This window comes from Prionailurus bengalensis, chromosome C1, assembly GCF_016509475.1.
Source record: "Prionailurus bengalensis isolate Pbe53 chromosome C1, Fcat_Pben_1.1_paternal_pri, whole genome shotgun sequence".
In the NCBI taxonomy this organism is placed as follows: domain Eukaryota; kingdom Metazoa; phylum Chordata; class Mammalia; order Carnivora; family Felidae; genus Prionailurus; species Prionailurus bengalensis.
In genome coordinates this window covers 23,576,963-23,595,467 of record NC_057345.1, presented here as the reverse complement: position 1 = coordinate 23,595,467, position 18,505 = coordinate 23,576,963, and the positions used below count along the sequence as shown (strand labels likewise).

Genomic DNA, 18,505 nt, shown 5'->3' with positions numbered 1-18,505 from the left:
ATCCCCTATTTGCCAAGGAGAAATTAAGATCCGGAGAGGGAAAGTGACTTGTGCAATCAAGGAGAATTTATTGAGCACTTACTATATGCAAACTTCTTTACTCCCATTCTCATCGAGTCGGCCACAACCCCAGGAGGTAGGTATCAGTGGTAGCTGTGTTCCCGTTTTACCGATGAGGAAACTGAGGCTCCAGGAAATGACTTTCCCGGGTCCTACAAGCCTGTAAGTGAGAGCTGGGACCCCATCCCAAGTCTGCCTGACTCTGGAGCTTGAGCTGATAACTACGGGGCTCTGGCCTCCTCTAATGCTGTGACTCCTGATTGTTTTGGTCAACCTTCTGGTCTCTTCCGCCTCACCTCCAGCCTTATAGCTCCTGCTATCCTCAGTGCCTCCTTAATTCTCCCTGCCTAAGTGCCTGCTCCCTTAAAGGTGCTTTCCGCCGCGAGTTTTTTGGCTTAATTATACGGTGTCGTTCGTTGTACTTAATGGAGGATCTGATTAATCACCTTCTTATTTATCCAGAAGTCCATTGATCTGCAGCCAGCATCTTCTGGGTGAGTGTGTTTTTTGCTGGATTTGCTCCGCCCGGGTTGTCGTCCCCTCCATCCTGTCTGAAGTGTTTTCTAAAGAGGACGCCCTCCTCCCAGGCTTTCACTGCCCACTCCAGAGCCTGCTGCGGGTCTCGGTAGTTGAGGCGTGGGGCAGGTGCGGAGCCTGCTTGGGATTCTGTGTCTCCCTCTCTCTGCCCCTCCCCCCACTCACCCTCTGTCTCTCTTTCAAAGTAAACATTTAAAAAAAAAAAAAAATAGTTGGGGCGCCTGGGTGGCGCAGTCGGTTAAGCGTCCGACTTCAGCCAGGTCACGATCTCGCGGTCCGGGAGTTCGAGCCCCGCGTCGGGCTCTGGGCTGATGATGGCTCAGAGCCTGGAGCCTGTTTCCGATTCTGTGTCTCCCTCTCTCTCTGCCCCTCCCCCGTTCATGCTCTGTCTCTCTCTGTCCCAAAAATAAATAAACGTTGAAAAAAAAAATTAAAAAAAAAAATAGTCAACATTTATGGAACGCTTACTGCGTCAGACACTTGACGTACGTTGTCTTACTGAATTTTCACGGTAGTTCCAGCAAGTGTGGGGGCTGTCCTCCCCATTTTACGGATGGGGAGACTGAGGCTCGTACGGAAGACAAACCCAAGCACGCCCTCTGCCCCACTGCGTCAAACTGCCTCTCATGGTTCTCCAAAGAGGGCACCGACGTGGATGGCGCTGGGGGCCGGAGCCAAGTCAGATGCCCCCTGCTCCCGGGCTGTGAACGGGCACGAGGGCAAAGCCCAGAGGAGGTGGTGTTGAGGAAAGGCCGAAGCTGGTAGCTGCCAGCTTCTAGTCCTTTTGCTGCCAGACCCCAGAAGTTAGGGCGGGATGGCCTGGTGGCAGGCAGGTGGCATAGGAGCCCCAGATCCAAGGGGCAGCTCTCCTGGGGTCCTGTGGGCTTTTCTGGAACTGTAGGAGGGGCCTGCCCCACTGGCACAAAGTAAGGAGCTCCGGGAGTGGAGATTAGCGCTTGAAGGGGGTGGGGTGGGGCCTGGAAGACCCTCACTGCTGCGAAGTAGGCATCCTGGTCCCCGGTCCACCGAAGGGGGGACGTGGTCAGAGTCACTGTCCTGAAGGCCCTTCTCTGCACGCCCAGTGGCCTCCCCCTGGGGTGCCTGTAGGCTGGACCAGATTGTGGATGAAGAGATAGGCCCCGTGACTTGGAGGGACCCTTTGATTTCAGACTGACCTTGGTATAACCCTGGGCTTCTGGGCTGGGTTTATGCAAATTAATGTAGATGTATGCTAATTAGACCACTACCGGGCCTGTTCTAATGGAGCTGCCAGCTCAGAGATGTAGCGGGGATGAATTTGCCCAGAAGGGGTCTGAGGAGTCCCCCAGCTGGGAAGGGTCCGCTGTCGCTGGGATGAGGGGGTGGGGTTGCCATGGAGACAGAGGCCAAGCCCCAGCGGCTGCCTCCTGCAGGGACCGAGGCTGGCCTCAGCCAGCCCTCTGAGACAGTCCTGGGCCTCCCTTAAGCTCCAGGCTGGTCTCTGAGGGCTAATTACGCACAAGCCAGTGGCCAGCTGCTCCCCCGCTCCCCCAGGCCCAGCTGAGGTCCAGGGCTGGGCCACAGCAGGAGGGCATAAGGACAGACAGATGGCAGTCTTGGAGCCTGGGGGGCTGGGGGAGCTGGCCTTAGGAGGAGGGAGGAGGACTGAGGGCGGGAGATTACTCCAGCAAGGCTATAAGGGGTGAGATCCCCATCTGCCAGGGCATGCAAGCAGGCTTGGCAGCCCGGTCTCAGCCACGTGGTAGGGAAGAGTGAGGGTTGGGACCCCCACAGACTGGCTGCAGGCTCAGCTCTTCTGTGTGTCCTTGGGCAAGCCCCTTTACCTCTCTGGGCCACGGTTTCCTCATCCAGCAATGGGGGTAAGATTTAGAGACATGGGTATGAGGGGTAATATACACTAGGCGCTCAATAAATGATTGTACAATTGAGAGTTGTTTCTTCTATTGAGAATTGTTGTTTTCTTCTATTTTCTAATGGGAAAGAACAGCCCCCCCCCCCCACCATCTTACCCCTCTTCTGCTTTCTGGGCTCTCTGGGCTCAGGCAGGTGTTCTGGTGTCAGTGCTGAGGAGGGAACAGGCAGGACAGTCATCCCATGGGGACAAGATCTGGGTCCCCTTACTTCTCAGCTCTTAGCCCACAAAAGGCCCTGGAGAGCTGTTTGTAGAATGAATGAATGAACAGGTGTGAAATACTCAGCATAGTGTCTGGCATTAATAGGAGATTAATAAATGTTAGCTGTTACATCACTGCCCGCTTTTGATCCAAGCCAGGCTCTGCCTGCCCCGCCTCGGATCTGCCCCTTCCTTTGCCCCCGACCGTCTCTGGCGAGACATATGGTGGGTGGGAAGAACAGTGAGCGCACAGACAAGGACTCGAACCTGAACTCTACCACTTCCTGTCTGAGTGACTTTGGGAGACCTGAGACCACTCTGAGCCTCCACCTTTCGCATCCCGGCGGCTCCACAAGGGTTATGGGGAGCCCTTGTGCCTCTGCTGGCTGAACCCGAGCAGCGATCTTACCGGGGGCTGCCAGAACCAGCTTCTGGGGAAGAGGGGCCGTTAGGCCCTCAGCAGAGGTCGCAGGACCCCAAGGCCAGGCCCCCTGCCCATAGGCAGGCTGCAGCGCCCAGACAGTGGTTTGGAGCGACCAAGGCCCCCACTCTACAGACGAGAACACTGAGGCCCAGAGGAGGACACTTGCCCGGGGCCCCCCAGCACCTTCACATCAGAGAAGGAGACCTCAGATCGTCTGAGCCACTTCACTGCTTTTGCACACGAATCGACGCTGAAAGACGTTTCTTCTTAACGTTGTTGAAAAGCATACGTTCGTTGTAAAAAATCCAAGATACAGAAGTATTTCTGAGTGAAAGTGTAAGGCTCCCCATCTCCCCAGTCCGACTCCCTAGAGGGAAGTTCTCATAACCATTTGTCGTGTGTGTCTCCCCAGCTCTTGATTCTGCATTTAGTCAAACACGTTTCGCGTCTTTTTATTTATTTTTATTTTTTGGCTTTGTCTCTCTCTCTCTTTTTTTTTTTTTTTTTGTAATGTAAATGGAATCCTATTACTCTGCGGTTGTTGTGTTTTTGTTTTTTGTTTTCACTTACCGGTGATAACCTTGGCCATTTTCCATCAGGAATCAGACCAGGGCAGAGAGGCAGAAGGGCCGCAGGAGCCCCAGAAGAGACAGCGACAGGGAGCACGCGCGTGTTTGTGTGTGTGTGTGTGTGTGTGTGTGTGTGTGTGTGTGTGTGTGTTGGGGGTAGGAAGGAGTCCCCACAGGTTGCTACACACAGCGGGCGGGGAACCTGGCAGAGAAGCTCCCATCATCAGTTCCTAGAGGACTTTGGGATTTGTCTCCAGACTTGAGCTCCTGAGGAGGGTGCCACACCAGCTTGTTCATCACCGGATACCCTGCACCCAGCCTGGCGCATTATAGGTGCTCAAGAAATATTTTTTCGAGGAACTGAGTCCCTGCCAGGCCTGTTTTTCCCTGACCCTGCCAAAGACTACCTGATCTCTGGGACCACTGCAGCCAGCGAAGGAGGCAGAGCTCAGGGGGAGTGGGAAGTCCTTCCTCTCGGACAACTCACGGCAGCCAGTTGGCTCACCTCCCTAATGAGGGGGTTGGGCTGGTGGATCTCCAGGGGTCCTCCTGTCTGGCTTCAGTCCCACTCCCTCATTTCATGGATGAGGGCCTAAGTCGGGTTTAATTTTGTCAGCTGCCTCAGAAATCCATTGGGAAAAGGGGGGTTGGAGTTTGGGGCTGCAGCAAAGGCTGTTGCTGTATACAGAGCACCAACCGTGTGCCAGGCGCTGGGCCGAGAGCTTTCCATGCGCTTTGGGACATTTTCCCAGGCTCCGGCTCAGAGAGGGGGAGTAACTTGCCCAAGGTCGCACAGTGAAATCACTGACTGGGGACAGAATCAGGTTTGCTGGTCCCCAAATGGGGAGCTCTTCCCACCTCAGCCTTCTGTGAACTAAGGTCAATTACAGTACCCGGGTTGGACCAAACCAGTCTTCAAAAACTTCAGGGACCCCTCCCTCAGATGGCCTGACTTCTGTGTCCCCCGGCGACATGGCTGAAATTTTGGCCAGCAAAGTAGTTGACTTGCAGAATTGGCGGGCAAGGGCTTGGGCACGAGAGGCTTGTGATGGGTTCTGGGGCTGGAGCCCAGCCCCCTCTCCGTCCTCTCTTCCCCCAGCCTGCTTCCTGGGGGCTGGGGTGGGCCTGTCCGCATCATTTATCCCTTGACCCCCCACCCCCACCCCCCACCTGGTGTTGGGCTCCTGGGGTTGGCGTCTAGACAGACAAGAGCATCCTACTGAGAACAGAGGCAGCCCTGACCCGGGGCTGATGGTTCCCATGGCAACCGCATCCCCCTCAGCTGGCAGCTACCCGATAAATAAATAATCGGGTGGGGGTGGGGAGCTAAGGGCAGGGGGAGGGGCAGCAGGGGAGCCCCGTGGTGGCTTCACTTGGGAAAGGAGAGGGGCCCGGTTAGGCTTGAGGCAGGCGGGGGGGGGGGGGGGGGGGGGGCGGGGGGGGGGGAGGGCAGCTGGTAGTCTTGTAGAGGGCAGGAGGGAGACCAGGACCTGAAGTTGAGCTTTCTGGCTTTTGCAGCACATCATGGGACCCCAACACTGGAAATGGACCAGTTTGGGGCGTAGTAGGTTCATTAAGTCCACGTTTGGGCATGTTAAGTTCATCCAACGAGTAGCCACTTATAAAGGGGCTGGAGGCCGAAACACGAGCAGGTAGCCCCTGGAGCTTGGGTGGGCGTGCGTTTGCTTGGACAAAGGGAGCCTAAAGAGAGCCCAGGGAATGGCCTTGGGGTGTCCTGACATTTAGGGCCCTGGCTACACGGGAGGATGAGCCACACCAGAATCGGGAGTGGCCAGGAAGGGTGGAGAACCAGCTTAACCTTGGCACTTGCCCCCGTGCCAGGCACAGCTCTCCCTGCCGGAAGGGCAGCCGGGAGCACCTCAGGCAGAAATCCCTGCTCCCATGGGGTTTACCTTCTAATGCAGGAGTCAGGCAGTAAAAGCGAGTGGGTAGTATGTTAGTGTGTGATAAGTGCCATGGGAAAAGGAAACCAAGGGGGGAGGCAAGGGAATTCTGCAGCAGAATGTAATTTTAAATAATAATAAAGAAAAGAAAAATGGGATGCCCGTCTGGTTCAGTTGCTAGAGCAGGCACCTCTTTTTTTTTTTTTTTAATTTTTTTTTTAACGTTTATTTATTTTTGAGACAGAGAGAGACAGAGCATGAACGGGCGAGGGGCAGAGAGAGAGGGAGACACAGAATCGGAAACAGGCTCCAGGCCCTGAGCGGTCAGCACAGAGCCCGACGCGGGGCTCGAACTCACAGACCGCGAGATCGTGACCTGAGCTGAAGTCGGCTGCTTGACCGACTGAGCCACCCAGGCGCCCCTAGAGCATGCACCTCTTGATCTCAGAGTTGTGAGTTTCAGGCCCCACGTTGGGCACCGTGTTCGCAAATTAAACAAACGACTCCGAATCTCTTCACAACCATATGAGGGAGGTGTTGTGAATTATACCCATTCCGCTGGAGAGGAAACCGAGGTGCAGCGAGGTTAAGTGACTTGGCCAGTGGTACCAGGATTCTAACCCAGCTCCTAACCACTGAACCACACTGCAGCGTGCAAGCAGGCAGGGGAACGAGTTGTAGGGAGGACGTTGAGACCCTTAGTCTGGGCGTGAGAGCATTGGGATAGAGGAGGTGTAGCTGGAGGACCATGCGGGGCTTTTCTTTCGTTTGCTCGTTCATTCATTCATTTTTTTAATAGAAGTGGCTTGAATGTGTTTAGGACCCCATGGGAAGGATCCTGGGCAGAGGGAGAGGTTGAGGTTGAGTTTACAGGCAAGAAGAGGATGGTGTGAGCTCCCGAGAAGACAGGAGATGGGGTCCAGGGTGTAGGTGAAGGCACCGGGCGGAGGAGGGGGGACAGAGGCCAGGTCCTCTGAGAGTGAGGCTGGGGTGGGGGTGGGGGCCCAGGAGGGTTGAGGACAGTGAGAAGATCGGAGATAGTGGAGAAAGTGAGTTCCCTAGAGAGGCCTAGGCGGGTTGTGGGGTGGTGGGCGGGGGTGGGGGGCTCTCAAAGTTGATGATTACAGGGTCTGTCGATCTGTCACACACCTTGTCTGCCTGGGGAGTGACATGCTCTATCAGCGCTTGGCTGCTTTGCAGGCAGTGAGAACACTGTTAATTGGGTTTTTGCAGGTGTGGGCCTTTCCTGACAGGTGCAATGGGAAGGCAGAGGGCATGGGAGTTTGGCTTACAGCCGAAGCTCACTCGGAAGTAAGGAAGCATCGTGCGGTCCCAGCAAGCCGAGCTGGGGTGTGAGTGAGGAAATGGAGAATGGAAGGGGTGGAGGGTGAGGGGCAGGGGACCTGATGCACTGGACCCAGGTCGTCACCGTCACCGTCCACAGGTGCTGGGAAGCGAGCTGGAGTGGTCCAGCGGGGGCTGCCGAATTGGTGACTTTGGAGGCGGGGCCGTTATGGTGATGCCACAGTCCACGTGGTGGCCGTATAGGAGGAGAAATGGAGGGAAAGGTCACAGGAGAGGTGTTTGAGAGATGAGAAGTCACGGTGCTGGAGGGGGTGGTCCCCGGTGTCCAAGGCAACTGGGGTGATGCAGGGATGAAACTCATTTTCAGGAAAAGGCAGGCCCTGGAGGCCAGCGGAGGACGAGGTCAGCAGTGGGGGGAGTGGTATAGCCCTAGGGCCCGAGCCCCGGGGGCACAGGGTTGTCCAGTTCTGTAAGCAACTTAGGGACCCCAGAGGATCCTACCCCACCCTTGGGCCCAAGGAACATGGGATGTGAGAAGAGGAATGGTCACTGAGAAGAGCACAGAGAAACGGCATCCTTGGGTGCAAAACATAGGGGAGGGGGGGACCCCTCAGGGAAGGAGCTGAGGCTTTAGGGGCGCAGGCTGGTTTGGGAGGACTTCTGAAAGGGGTGGGGGAGGGCTGGGTCAGGGGGAGCAGCACAGGGCCTTGAGGGGATGAGGGTAGAGAGGATTGAGGGGCAGGCATGCGGGTCTTGACCGATGCAGACAGGATCTGGTGACCCGTTCTCATCTGTCACTCTGGGATGGTCAGGGCTCTCGTCCTGGTTTGGGGTCCTGTGTGGCTGGGGAGTTGGCAGACCCAGAGACCGCAGGGATTACCCCAAGCTCTGTGGGCTGCCCTGATGACAGAGTGACTGGACCAGATTTGTATTTTAGAAAAAGCACTCGAGGGGCGCCTGGGTGGCTCGGTCGATGAAGCTTCCAACCTCGGCTCGGGACATGATCTCGCGGTTTCTGAGTCAGAGCTCCGCGTCGGGCTCTGTGCTGACAGCTCAGAGCCTGGAGCCTGCTTCGGATTCTGTCTTCCTCTGTCTCTGCCCTTCCCCTGCTTGCACTCTGTCTCTCTCTCTCTCTCTCTCTCTCTTTGTCTCTCTCTCTCTCTCTTCCTCAAAAATAAATAAGCATTAAAAAAAGGAAAAAGGAAAAGCCCTCGACGGGGGAGGTGGCCAACCTCCCTTTGCTGAAGATCAGGGAGGAGGCTGCATCAGTTGCCGACAGGAGCTTCCGTCCTGGTTCTGGCCCACCTAGGAGAGACTCAAGACCTAGCTTATGGGCTGACCAAGTTAAAAAAAAAAAGTCACGTTTTCCCTCAGTGCACGTGCACTTGAAACTTTTGCAAAACAAAACAAAACAAAACAAAAGGAAAAAAAAAGAAACTTTTGCAAAGGAGGTGCTGTCGTCTCCACACTATCCCTCCCCTGAGAGTAAAAAGACACACCGAGGTCAGTTGCATTTACAGTCACTGCAGCCCTCAGCTTATTGTTCTAAGCTGCTGCACCCAAAGGGGGAAGATAATTCTATTTGTTTGCTCTTTATTTGTTAATTAGCCACATACCACAGCTGGACAAGCAGAAGTTCTGGAATATTTGACTTGGTTTTCTAATAAAAAATAATAAGTTTAGAATTGAGATTATTGGGGCCCCTGGGTGGCTCGGTCGCTTAAGCGTCCGACTTCGGCTCAGGTCATGATCTCACGGTCCGTGAGTTCGAGCCCCGCGTCGGGCTCTGTGCTGACAGCTCGGAGCCTGGAGCCTGCTTCAGATTCTGTGTCTCCCTCTCTCTCTGCACCTCCCCCATTCATGCGCACGCGCGCTCTCTCTGTCTCTCTCTCTCTGTCAAAAGTAAATAAACATTAATTTAAAAAAATAAAAATAAATTTAAAAAAAGAAAGGTTCAGGGATGCCTGTGTGGTGAAGTCAGTTGAGTGTCAGACTTTGGCTCAGGTCACGATCTCACAGTTTGTGAGTTCGAGCCCTACGTCGGGCTCGCTGCTGTCAGCACAGAGCCTGCTTCGGATCCTCGCTCCGCCTCTTTCTCTGCCCCTCCCCTGCTCACACACCCTCTCTCAAAAATAAATACGCAGTAAAAATAAGGTTTCGAGGCGCCTGGATGGCTCAAGCGTCCAACTCGATATCAGCTCGTGACCTCGTGGTTCGTGAGTTCAAGCCTCACGCTGGGCCCTGTGCTGACAACGTGGACCCTGCTTGGGATTCTCTCTCTCTCCTTCTCTCTGCCCCTCCCCCGTGCGTGCTCTCCCTCTCTCTCGAGATAAATACATTTTCTGACGTTTAAAAATATTAAAAATATATATGTACACGGATTCATTTTTTTCCCAATGTTTCTTCATTTTCGAGAAAGAATGCATGAACAGGGGCGGGGCAGAGAGAGGGGGGGCACAGAGGATCCGAAGAGGGCTCTGCGCTGACAGCTCAGAGCCTGGAGCCTGCTTCAGCTGCTTTCAGCCAGCTCCCTTTCTCTGCCTCTCTTTCTTTCTTACTCTCTCTCTCTCTCTCTCTCTCAAAATAAATGTTAAAAAATTAAAAGGAAGGAAGGAAGGAAGGAAGGAAAAGGGAAATGAGGCGGGACTTAAACCATTGTTTCAGCCACTTGGGGGCAGGAGCTGGCTGGGGATAAAGGCTTGTGCCGGCTCCCAGGAACCCTTCGGTGCCCAACTAAGAAGCTTCCACTGTTGAGTCTTCTAATTAGCCACCATTGATTAAGTCTAGTTGTCTGTTAGTTTATGTGATGTCTCCATATCCTCACAACTTCTCAAGGGAAGGATTGTCTTCCCCATTTATAGTTGAAGAAATAGGCTCCGAGAGGGAAAGTAACTTGCCCCATGTCGCACAGAGCTGCAGTTTCAACCCAAGTTTTAGAGACTCCAAAGCTTTTTGTGGTAACTGTCATACTTTGTCACTGCTGCTTACTTTGTCATTGAGGTCCCCAAGAACCAAGAGGGCTTTGAGCAAGTGCCAGGGTCCGGGCAGGGTGATGTCCTGCTTTGGGTAGGCGTACCCAGGCAAGATGTCTCCCCAGCTACACGATGAGCCTGGGCAAGTCTGTCTCAGCCACCTCCTCTGTCCTCTGATGGCATCCTCCTTGCCAGGACCAGATGCCAGCAGAGTTGACAGCCTCAGGGGAACCCCAGACCACCAGGGCTCTCCCAGGCCCGGCAGAGTCAGGGTGGAAAGGAGAAGAACGGAAATGAGGGAGGATCTTTTGGGAGCAGGGGGAGCGATCTGGGGAGTTTCTCTCCCAAGGTCAGCAGACCGTTGGGGTCAAAACCAGAAGGGCCCTTAGAGGTCATGTAGTCCAGTGACCTCTTATGTATGGAGGAAGGAGCTTGAGACCCAGTGGGGAAGGTGGCCCGCCCAAAGTCACCCAGGAGTCTGTCATACTGTCAACCTCTTAACTCCCAGGCCAGTGGCAACAGGGCACAGTGAGGGGCTTTGATGGGACAGGTGGCAGAGGAAAGCAGAATGACTGCCTGGCTTTGCCACCTACCTGCTGAGTGACCTTGGGCAAGTCGCTTCCCTTCTCTGAGCCTCGTGGTCTCTTTCTTCACAATGAGATAATGGTCTCAGCCGTGCCTTTCTGCCAAGGAGTATCCATGAGAGGTGCACTTGGAAAGCTCTTTCCAATCTGCAGGGCCCCGGGAGAGGAGTCACCAACAAGAGGCAGGCTGGCGCCAGGTGGGTGGGTGCCAGGGTTGGGCCCGCGGCTTCCTGGGTTTCTGCCCAAGCCCTGCCATCTGTGCGGTAGCGTCAGCCCCACCTCCTCCTGCCTCCCCGCCAGGAGAAAGGCTTCTAGGATCTTCTCAATCAGAACCCTCCCTGTCCCTTCCCAGCCAGATCCTCTCTGCTCCCCTTCTCTTTTAGGTCAGGACTTTCAGTTGCAAGGGACAGAAATCGCAAATGCAAGGAGGGAGAATTCGTTTTCAGCGATGGCTAGATCCTGAGACCGGAAGTGACGTTACCAGGACACTCACTTCGCTTGTCCACTCTGCTTCCCTCCTGCCCCTTAGCTTTGGGCTGCTTCCTCAAGCAGGCTGTCCCTGTGAGATGGCAAAGACAGCCACCAACAGTTCTGGGTGAGACTATGCCCGTTCAGATACCCTGGCAGATAGAGGGTATCTCTGTCCCGTTACTCCAGCAACCATCCACAGTGACTGCCAGGGGCAGGCATGGGGACGAGTGTCCATCCCTGCACAGATCCCCATGTGCCGATTATTTGGTCAGGACTGGGTCCTGAGCCTTCCGCTGAAATTAGAGGTGGGCTCAGCCCCACCCAAACCACATGAACTAAGGGTCTGGAAGGTGGTTCCCAAAACAAAGACCAGAAAAAGAGGTATTGGGCAATCAATAACAATGGATTTCCCTGGCACCTTTGTTCTTCTCTTTTGTTTGTTTGTTTGTTTGTTTATTTATTTTGAGAGAGAGTAAGCAAGCATAACAGGGGGAGGAACAGAGAGAGAAGGAGAGAGATAATCCCAATCAGTGCAGAGCCTGATGCTGGGCTTGAACTCATGAACTGTGAGATCATGACCTGAGCTGAAATCAAGAGTCCGACACTTAACCTCTTGAGCCACCCAGGCACGCCGGCACCTTTGTTCTTAAGTATAGCAGCTGCAAGGTTGAACCGGGGCTACTGGGAAAGGGAGTGCTGATGGGGTCCTATATATCAGTTAGCTTCTGCTGGGTAACAAATCATTCCATGACAGCAATTTAAAACAACCATTTTATCGAGCTCATGATTCTGCGGAACACCTGGGAGATTTTTCTGGTCTAGGTACGTGTCTTAGGTCAGTTGCTGGGTTGGTTAGCGGAATGATCTAAATGGCCTCACACGTCTGAAGGTTGATTGGCTGTCAGCTAGGGTGCCTTGGTTCTCCTCTCAGGCTCCGGGTGGGCACCCGGGCTCTTTCACGTGGTGTTCTCTGTGTTACACGTGTAGCAGGTGGGCAGACTCCAATGCACAAGCATTTTGGGGGTCTTCACTTGCATTGGGCTTGCTAAAGTCCCATTGGGCAAAGCGAGTCACATAACCATGCAGAGTTAGTGTGGGACGGCATTGTCGAAGAGCATGGAAACATGGAGAGGAAAAACTTGAGGTCAATTTTGCAACCCATTACAGCTCCCTGGGGGAAGGAGAGTAAAAAAAAAAAAAAAAATCCCTTTCTCTGCATCCCATGCATCCCACGGGCCAGGGCAACCTCCAGAACAGGAGTCCTTGGAAGAAGGGACTTCAGGACTTCTAGCCCTTCAGGGCGATGGCTCAGCCCTTGGCCAGAGCTGGGAGGGCGGGGAGCAGTCTGGATCCTAACTCCACCTGCTCAGAGCCCCACATGGGGCAGGGGCAGGTACTAGTGGGCAGAGCCTCTTGGCTCTGAAGGTGTTCTGTACTGTGGTTCCCTTCTCCCGTTAGCCCTCCCCGAAGTGATGATCAGGGCTCAGTCTCAGCCGGCCCCCACAGCCTTGCCCTCACTCCCCCGTATCCCTGTGGTCTTGCAGAGTTAGGATGATGCTGAGACTCGCGTACAGTCAGGCCGTGGTGCCCCATCACCACGGTAGGTGGCATCACCCGCTCCACAAGGTCAAGGAGGAATCCCTTCCCTTCCCTTTAGTCCCTGGCCTTCCCTTGTCCCTGTGGCCTCAGCCTGCTCTTTCCCACAGGTGGCTGCACTGGAGAGGCAGATCTTTGACTTCCTGGGCTATCAGTGGGCTCCTATCTTAGCCAACTTCCTGCACATCATGGCCGTCATCCTGGGCATCTTCGGCACCGTGCAGTACCGCTCCCGGTACCTCATTCTGGTATGGCTCACTTGCCCCTCCCCTCCCCCTCTCCCTCCCCACCCCCGCTGGCTCCTCCAGCCAGAACTGCCCCCTACCCTGGACACCCAGACCCCTGCTCTGTCTTAGCTCCAGCCCGGCTGCTGGTGCGGATGCCCAAATACCAATGCTTCTTTGCTCAGCAGAGAGACAAGAGCGGTATTCTCCCTAAAGAATTTCCTAGGGAAAAATCCAGATATTAACAAGATATATCATTTTAGTGAGTGCCTACCATCCGCCAAGCACAGTGCTGAGAGTTTCGCACGTTTTGCTTATCTTTACAACAGCCCTGCAAGGTATGGCTTACCATCGCCGTTTCCCAGATGAGGAAATGAGGCTCAGAAAGGTTATGAGGCTTCCTAAGGCCACACAGCTAATCGGTGGCAGGATTAGAGAGCAATCAGGTCCGGAGTGAACGCTCTTGACACATCTTCACGCTGCCTCCGGAAGCCAGTGGAGGGACAGACTTCATCTGGTTTAGTTCCTCAGGTTGCTTTAGGAAGACCTGCCCTTTGCTGTTCATGAGGAATATGGTCTCGAGCGGCTAGTGTGGCTTGTCAGTGTCCCCTGTGCTCCAATCCCAGGCGTGGATTGTGTTGTGTCCCTGGCTCCCTCCTCCTGCTTCCTCTTTCCAAGCCCTGGTCCTTGACGGTCTCTGTTAAACCCCTGCTTTCAGCTAGGCTCACCCTTCTCCCCTGCTCTTCCTCAGTGGCCCATTCACACGCCTCTTTTGAGGGAAAAGGCTTTTCAGTAGGTTTATTACATAAAATGCTAGCCACTTGTGATAACAGTGCCATGCAACGCCATGCTCCCGCCAGAGCCCCCTCCGGCTCATTCTTGGGCTTCTCCCACCTCCCACGGGCTGAGCTCCCGGAAGCCAGGTGAAGAGGGCCCTCCCAAAGCTCTGTGTCACCTGGGATGGGAGGCTCCTTCTCTCTGGCTCTCAGGAAAGCCCCAGGTACCACTCTAAGCATCACTGTCTGCCGTGTGGCGGCACGGAAATTGCAGGCATGGGACTTGGGTGGAAATATCTAGATCCTCTCCAGCGCTCCAGAGCCAGGCCGTGGCTGCTGTTCTCTGCAGAATGCATCGGATTAGCTGCCCGAGGACTGGAGTTTCAGTGGCAGCCCTATCTCTTCCTCGCTGTGTGATCTTGGAAACCTTAAACCTCCTCTCTAGGGCTTACATGAGTTATCTTTAAAGAAAGGATGGCGCCTTCCATGCAGGGCTGTTGTTGTAAGAACCGGACGGATATAAAAATGATTTGTGAACTATAAAGTGCCGTCTAAGTGGGATGGCATCATTTCCCCCTGCAAAGGTCCCCTCAGTCCCTGAGCTCCGTCTGCGTTGACATGCCCTGTCCCCACTTTCCCAGGCCCCACCCTGATCCCACCTCTCCTCTCCCCAGTATGCAGCCTGGCTGGTGCTCTGGGTTGGCTGGAATGCATTTATCATCTGCTTCTACCTGGAGGTCGGACAGCTGTCCCAGGTAAGCCTCGGGCCTGGCAGTGCTAGAGGGCAGAGCCGGACCTTTCCTGTCCCCTACCCAAAGGCTCCAAGTTAGGTGTGGGTCTGGGACATCGTCTCTTGAAGAGACTTCCCTCTACACATCCGAATAATCTGCTCCGCAAACCCTACCCCCACATTTTCGTTTGGCCGCCCCTGCACCTGCCAGAAACGAATGATGGAGCAGACAACGCTGAAGGGCCATCTGCATGAAGATGGGCTGGGGTCCCAGGTGATTCCAAGCTCGGTAGAAACCAGCCTCACGTCGTGGCCCTGAAAACTGCTCTCAGGCCCCACAGGTGTTCGGTGCAAGGGAGATGAAAACGCCATGCACTTTGTACGGCTAAGGCCACAAAGATTTGGGCCCAGTTCTTTTTTTTTTTTTCCCCCACGATTTCATTTTTAAATAATCTCCACACCCAACCTGAGGCTTGAACCCCCGACCCCAAGATCAAGTCAGATGTTCCACTGACGGAGCCAGCTAGGCGCCCCGATTTGAGTCCCGTTCTGATCAATATTTTCAGAAGAGAAAGAGGGTAGACTTCGGGGACAATCGAGTGGCCCAGGGCCCGTGCGGAACCACTGAAGAAAGTGGAAGTTCTTGGCTTGTAGAAGAGCAAGCCCAGAGGGCACAACTTCTAATTTTAGACAAAAAGAAGGCAAAATACATGAATGGGAACATTGGCTTTGTAGTTCTGCTGGATTTAAATCCCAGCTCCAACGTTTCCAAGTGATGTGACCCTGGGCAAGTGGTTTACCTTCTGAGCTTCAGTTTCCCTGTCTCATGAGTGCAGATAATTACTTCATGTGGTTGCGGAAGGGATGGAATGAGATGACACATCTCAGTGCTTGGCACCTGGTCAGCACTCGGTGAATATCTGTTAACAGGCTGCGCGAGTGACTGGATGGGTAAACACATAGACGCCGTGGGTGAGAACCTCGGATCTAAGCCAGGCCCTTCTCCATTTCAGATGGGCAGACCAAGAACTAAAGAGAGGAAACGTTTGCCCAGGGTCACACAGAGAGAGCAGTGGAGAGGCTGCATGGGCCGTGAAGGGGTCTGTGTTGAGAATTCCGCTCAGGGCTGGAAAATTGGACTCAGTCACTGTTGATGTCCCTTCCATCCCTGAAATTTTGGGGCTTTCTGTGGGTCAGCACCAGCCCTTTCGGTCTCTGAGGGAAGTGTGAGACCTGCATAGTCATCAAGCGCCACCTACTGGCCAAATAGAGACTTGTGGAAACAGACCCCCTTCCAGACCCTTGAAGTCAAGTCAGGAGAGGAGGCTGCTTCAACAGTCCAGGTGTCAAGTAGGCTTTATATAAAGTTCCCTGCTGCCTGAGGAAGATTCCCGCCACCTCGTGGCCCCAGCTCAGTATCCTAGGCCCCTCTGCCCCCAGGACCGGGACTTCATCATGACCTTCAACACGTCCCTGCACCGCTCCTGGTGGATGGAGAATGGGCCAGGCTGCCTAGTGACACCTGTCCTGAACTCCCGCCTGGCCCTGGAAGACCACCATGTCATCTCTGTCACCGGCTGCCTGCTTGACTATCCCTACATCGAAGCACTCAGCAGTGCTCTGCAGATCTTCCTGGCTGTGAGTCCTCCTGTCCCCCTGACCCACACACTCCCGGAGGTGGAGTCTACCCTAACCCCTTTGTTTAGCTCTAGTTCAGAAGGGAAGAATGTAGATCTCCCAGCCTTCTTGTGCTTCTGTCTGGCTCTGTCTCCTTATCTTGTATCTTCTCCCTTCACCCCTGCCCCAGCCTGGCGTGAGCAGGTTTAATGACTAGGATGAGTCATCAGACTGTAAGTCAACCTGATCCCCAGTGTATCTGCTGTGTGACCTTGGACAAGTCACTTGCCCTCTCTAAGCTTGTTTGCTTATTCACAGAATGGAATGACCACATCAAGTGCATAAGAGTTGTGAGAGTGGATCCAAGACAGTTCTGGTTCCTAGTCTTGCCCTCCACACTCCACATGCCCAAAGTCACATACTCCTCTTTCTTCTAAACAAGTCAGTAAAGTATTGCCCAGGTCCAGCTGGGGAAACTGAGGCTCAAAGAGGTAAAATAATTACTTGTCCAAAGTCCACTCGCAGAATGGAGAATGGAACCAACTATGTTTGACAGTAAGGCCCAGTCATTTAACTGGAAGTTGTTATGGGTTGGCCTTCATCTTCGCATACCGTGCCCCTCCAGTCGGACAAGGCCCAGCCAGGCAGAGGGTGGAGGAAGAGCTTCTGTCTTCTTTCCTTCCATCCCCAGCTGTTCGGCTTTGTGTTCGCCTGCTACGTGAGCAAAGTGTTCCTGGAGGAGGAGGACAGCTGTGAGTGGGGAGCCCCTAGGGAATGGGGAAGCCTGGCCGCACACCATCCTGTTCCTTCAGCACCCTGGACAGCGCCGCCAAGCTCCCTCCAGGGAGGGAGCCCTGGGTTGGCCAACCGGACCCTCTTGGTGGGGGAGAAAAGGCGGCAGGGGTAGTGGGGGTCTACGTAGCACATTTTGAGCTGTGACCTAGACATCCAGGTGCCCAGCCCATGGTTCCAGCGCCGCTCTCTATCCACCTCTCTTAGGTTCTGCCCCCCGGAGGAGCTCCATGAGGCTCACCCCTACCAAACACTGCCCATGCCCAGTCTCTGCCCCCATTAACCCACCACCACCACCACCACGCACCCACCTCCGTGGTCTTGCCCCCTTACGTGGCTCAAGCCCTGCTCCCTTAAAGGACGGCCTCGCCCCTCCAGGCTCTCTGTCCACTTAGGGCTTTGGCCACTCTGGCTGAGCTTCTCCATGTCCTGTTCCCCATAGGTCCACCTATTGGGATCTGGCAGCAAAGCCTGGCCCTAAAACCCTGTATGGGATCTGGCTCTCAGATTCCTCCTTTTCAGGACCCACCCTCCCATAACTCGCACCCTAGGGGCCCATCCCTAACTATGAGCCACCTCCCCTTCCACAGTCGACTTCATCGGTGGCTTTGACTCCTACGGATACCAGGCGCCCCAGAAGACGTCGCATTTACAACTGCAGCCTCTGTACACGTGGGTCCTGGTGCCCAGTGGGGTGGGGTGGAGGGACCGGGGCGTTGCTGCTGGGGGACGAAGGGCAGGGAGGAGCGGGGAGGGCAGCCGGATCTGCCTGCCCCCATATTTTCGGGGTCCACTTCCCTAACCTGCCTTTGTTTTCTGCAGGTCGGGGTAGCCGCGCTCCCCACCCGGGCGCCGCGCTCCCCACCCGGGCGCCGCGCTCCCCACCCGGGCGCCGCGTGCTTGCTGGCTAGACTGAAGCTGAGGCCACCAGGTCGGGCCCAAATGGCAGGAGCGCCCCCTGGCGGCTAGCGGACCGACTGCAGCCTGCACTGGCTGGGTCCGCCGGACATGGACCTGGCCCTTCGCAGCCCGACTCCAAGGGTGGGGCGGGCCGGGCGGGGGAGGGGATCGCGGGGGTTTGTATTTTTTTTTTTTTTTAATCTCAGCCTTGGTGTGCGCTGGGGCCTCCCTCCCTGCTCCAGCCTCTTCTTTTTGAAACCCTTCACCCAACTTCCGGTCCCTTGTCCAGAGAGAAATGGACCTCATTTTACCACACTGGTTCACCAGCCTTGGGGAGAGTTACTGTGACCTAGAAGCAGGAGTCCTGGGTTCCAGTTGCAGCTCCGTCACTGACTCTCTGTGTGACATCTGGCAAGGCCCTTGCCCTCTCTGGGCCTCAGTTTCCCTCAAATAATTAAAATAATCTCTTAGCAGATGGAGCTCTTTCTAGCCTTTTCATTTGACTCTTAAGTCCCCAGGGCGAGGCTGGGATTATAATTCCCATTTTTCAGATATGGAAACTGAGGCCCAGATATGAAGCGTTTGCTTGAGGCCACACAGCTAGGCTTTGGGTGGAGGCAGGACTTGAACACAGTGTACTTTCTGCAGTTTCAGGCTCCAGAACCCCTGGGGTCTGGTCTCTGAATTCCGTTTCTGAGCCCCCATCCATCTGGGACACTCTAGAACCCACATGATCTCCACCACCTCTCTTGTAGCAATATACCTGTTCTCCTGTTGGGAACCAGATGAACAGAGCCCAGAGCCCTGAATTCAGCCTGACCCACAGGGAAGCCCTCCTAGGCTCGGCCCCTGCCCACCCTTGGCAAACATTTCAAGCTCATTCCACTAAGAGGGGAGGCCACACCTCAGTCACGCCACCCCCTTCCAGGTC

The 18,505-nt window shown here is 54.8% G+C and overlaps 1 protein-coding gene across 3 annotated transcripts in view; it reads left to right on the top strand.

Moving 5' to 3' along the window:
- Positions 1-18,047, top strand: part of NKAIN1 (sodium/potassium transporting ATPase interacting 1) — a 40,758-nt gene extending 22,711 nt beyond the window's left edge. The window contains exons 2-8 of one of the 3 annotated variants that reach the window (XM_043574342.1): positions 12,646-12,783; positions 14,210-14,290; positions 15,706-15,903; positions 16,574-16,634; positions 17,265-17,346; positions 17,497-17,513; positions 17,555-18,047. In XM_043574342.1, coding sequence (XP_043430277.1) covers positions 12,646-12,783; positions 14,210-14,290; positions 15,706-15,903; positions 16,574-16,634; positions 17,265-17,346; positions 17,497-17,506 — 570 coding nt within the window. In that variant the 3' untranslated portion in view covers positions 17,507-17,513; positions 17,555-18,047. The remainder of the gene's footprint in view (positions 1-12,645; positions 12,784-14,209; positions 14,291-15,705; positions 15,904-16,573; positions 16,635-17,264; positions 17,347-17,496; positions 17,514-17,554) is intronic. The other 2 variants (XM_043574344.1, XM_043574343.1) reach the window with 2 other exon arrangements.
- The last annotated feature ends 458 nt before the right edge of the window (positions 18,048-18,505 follow it).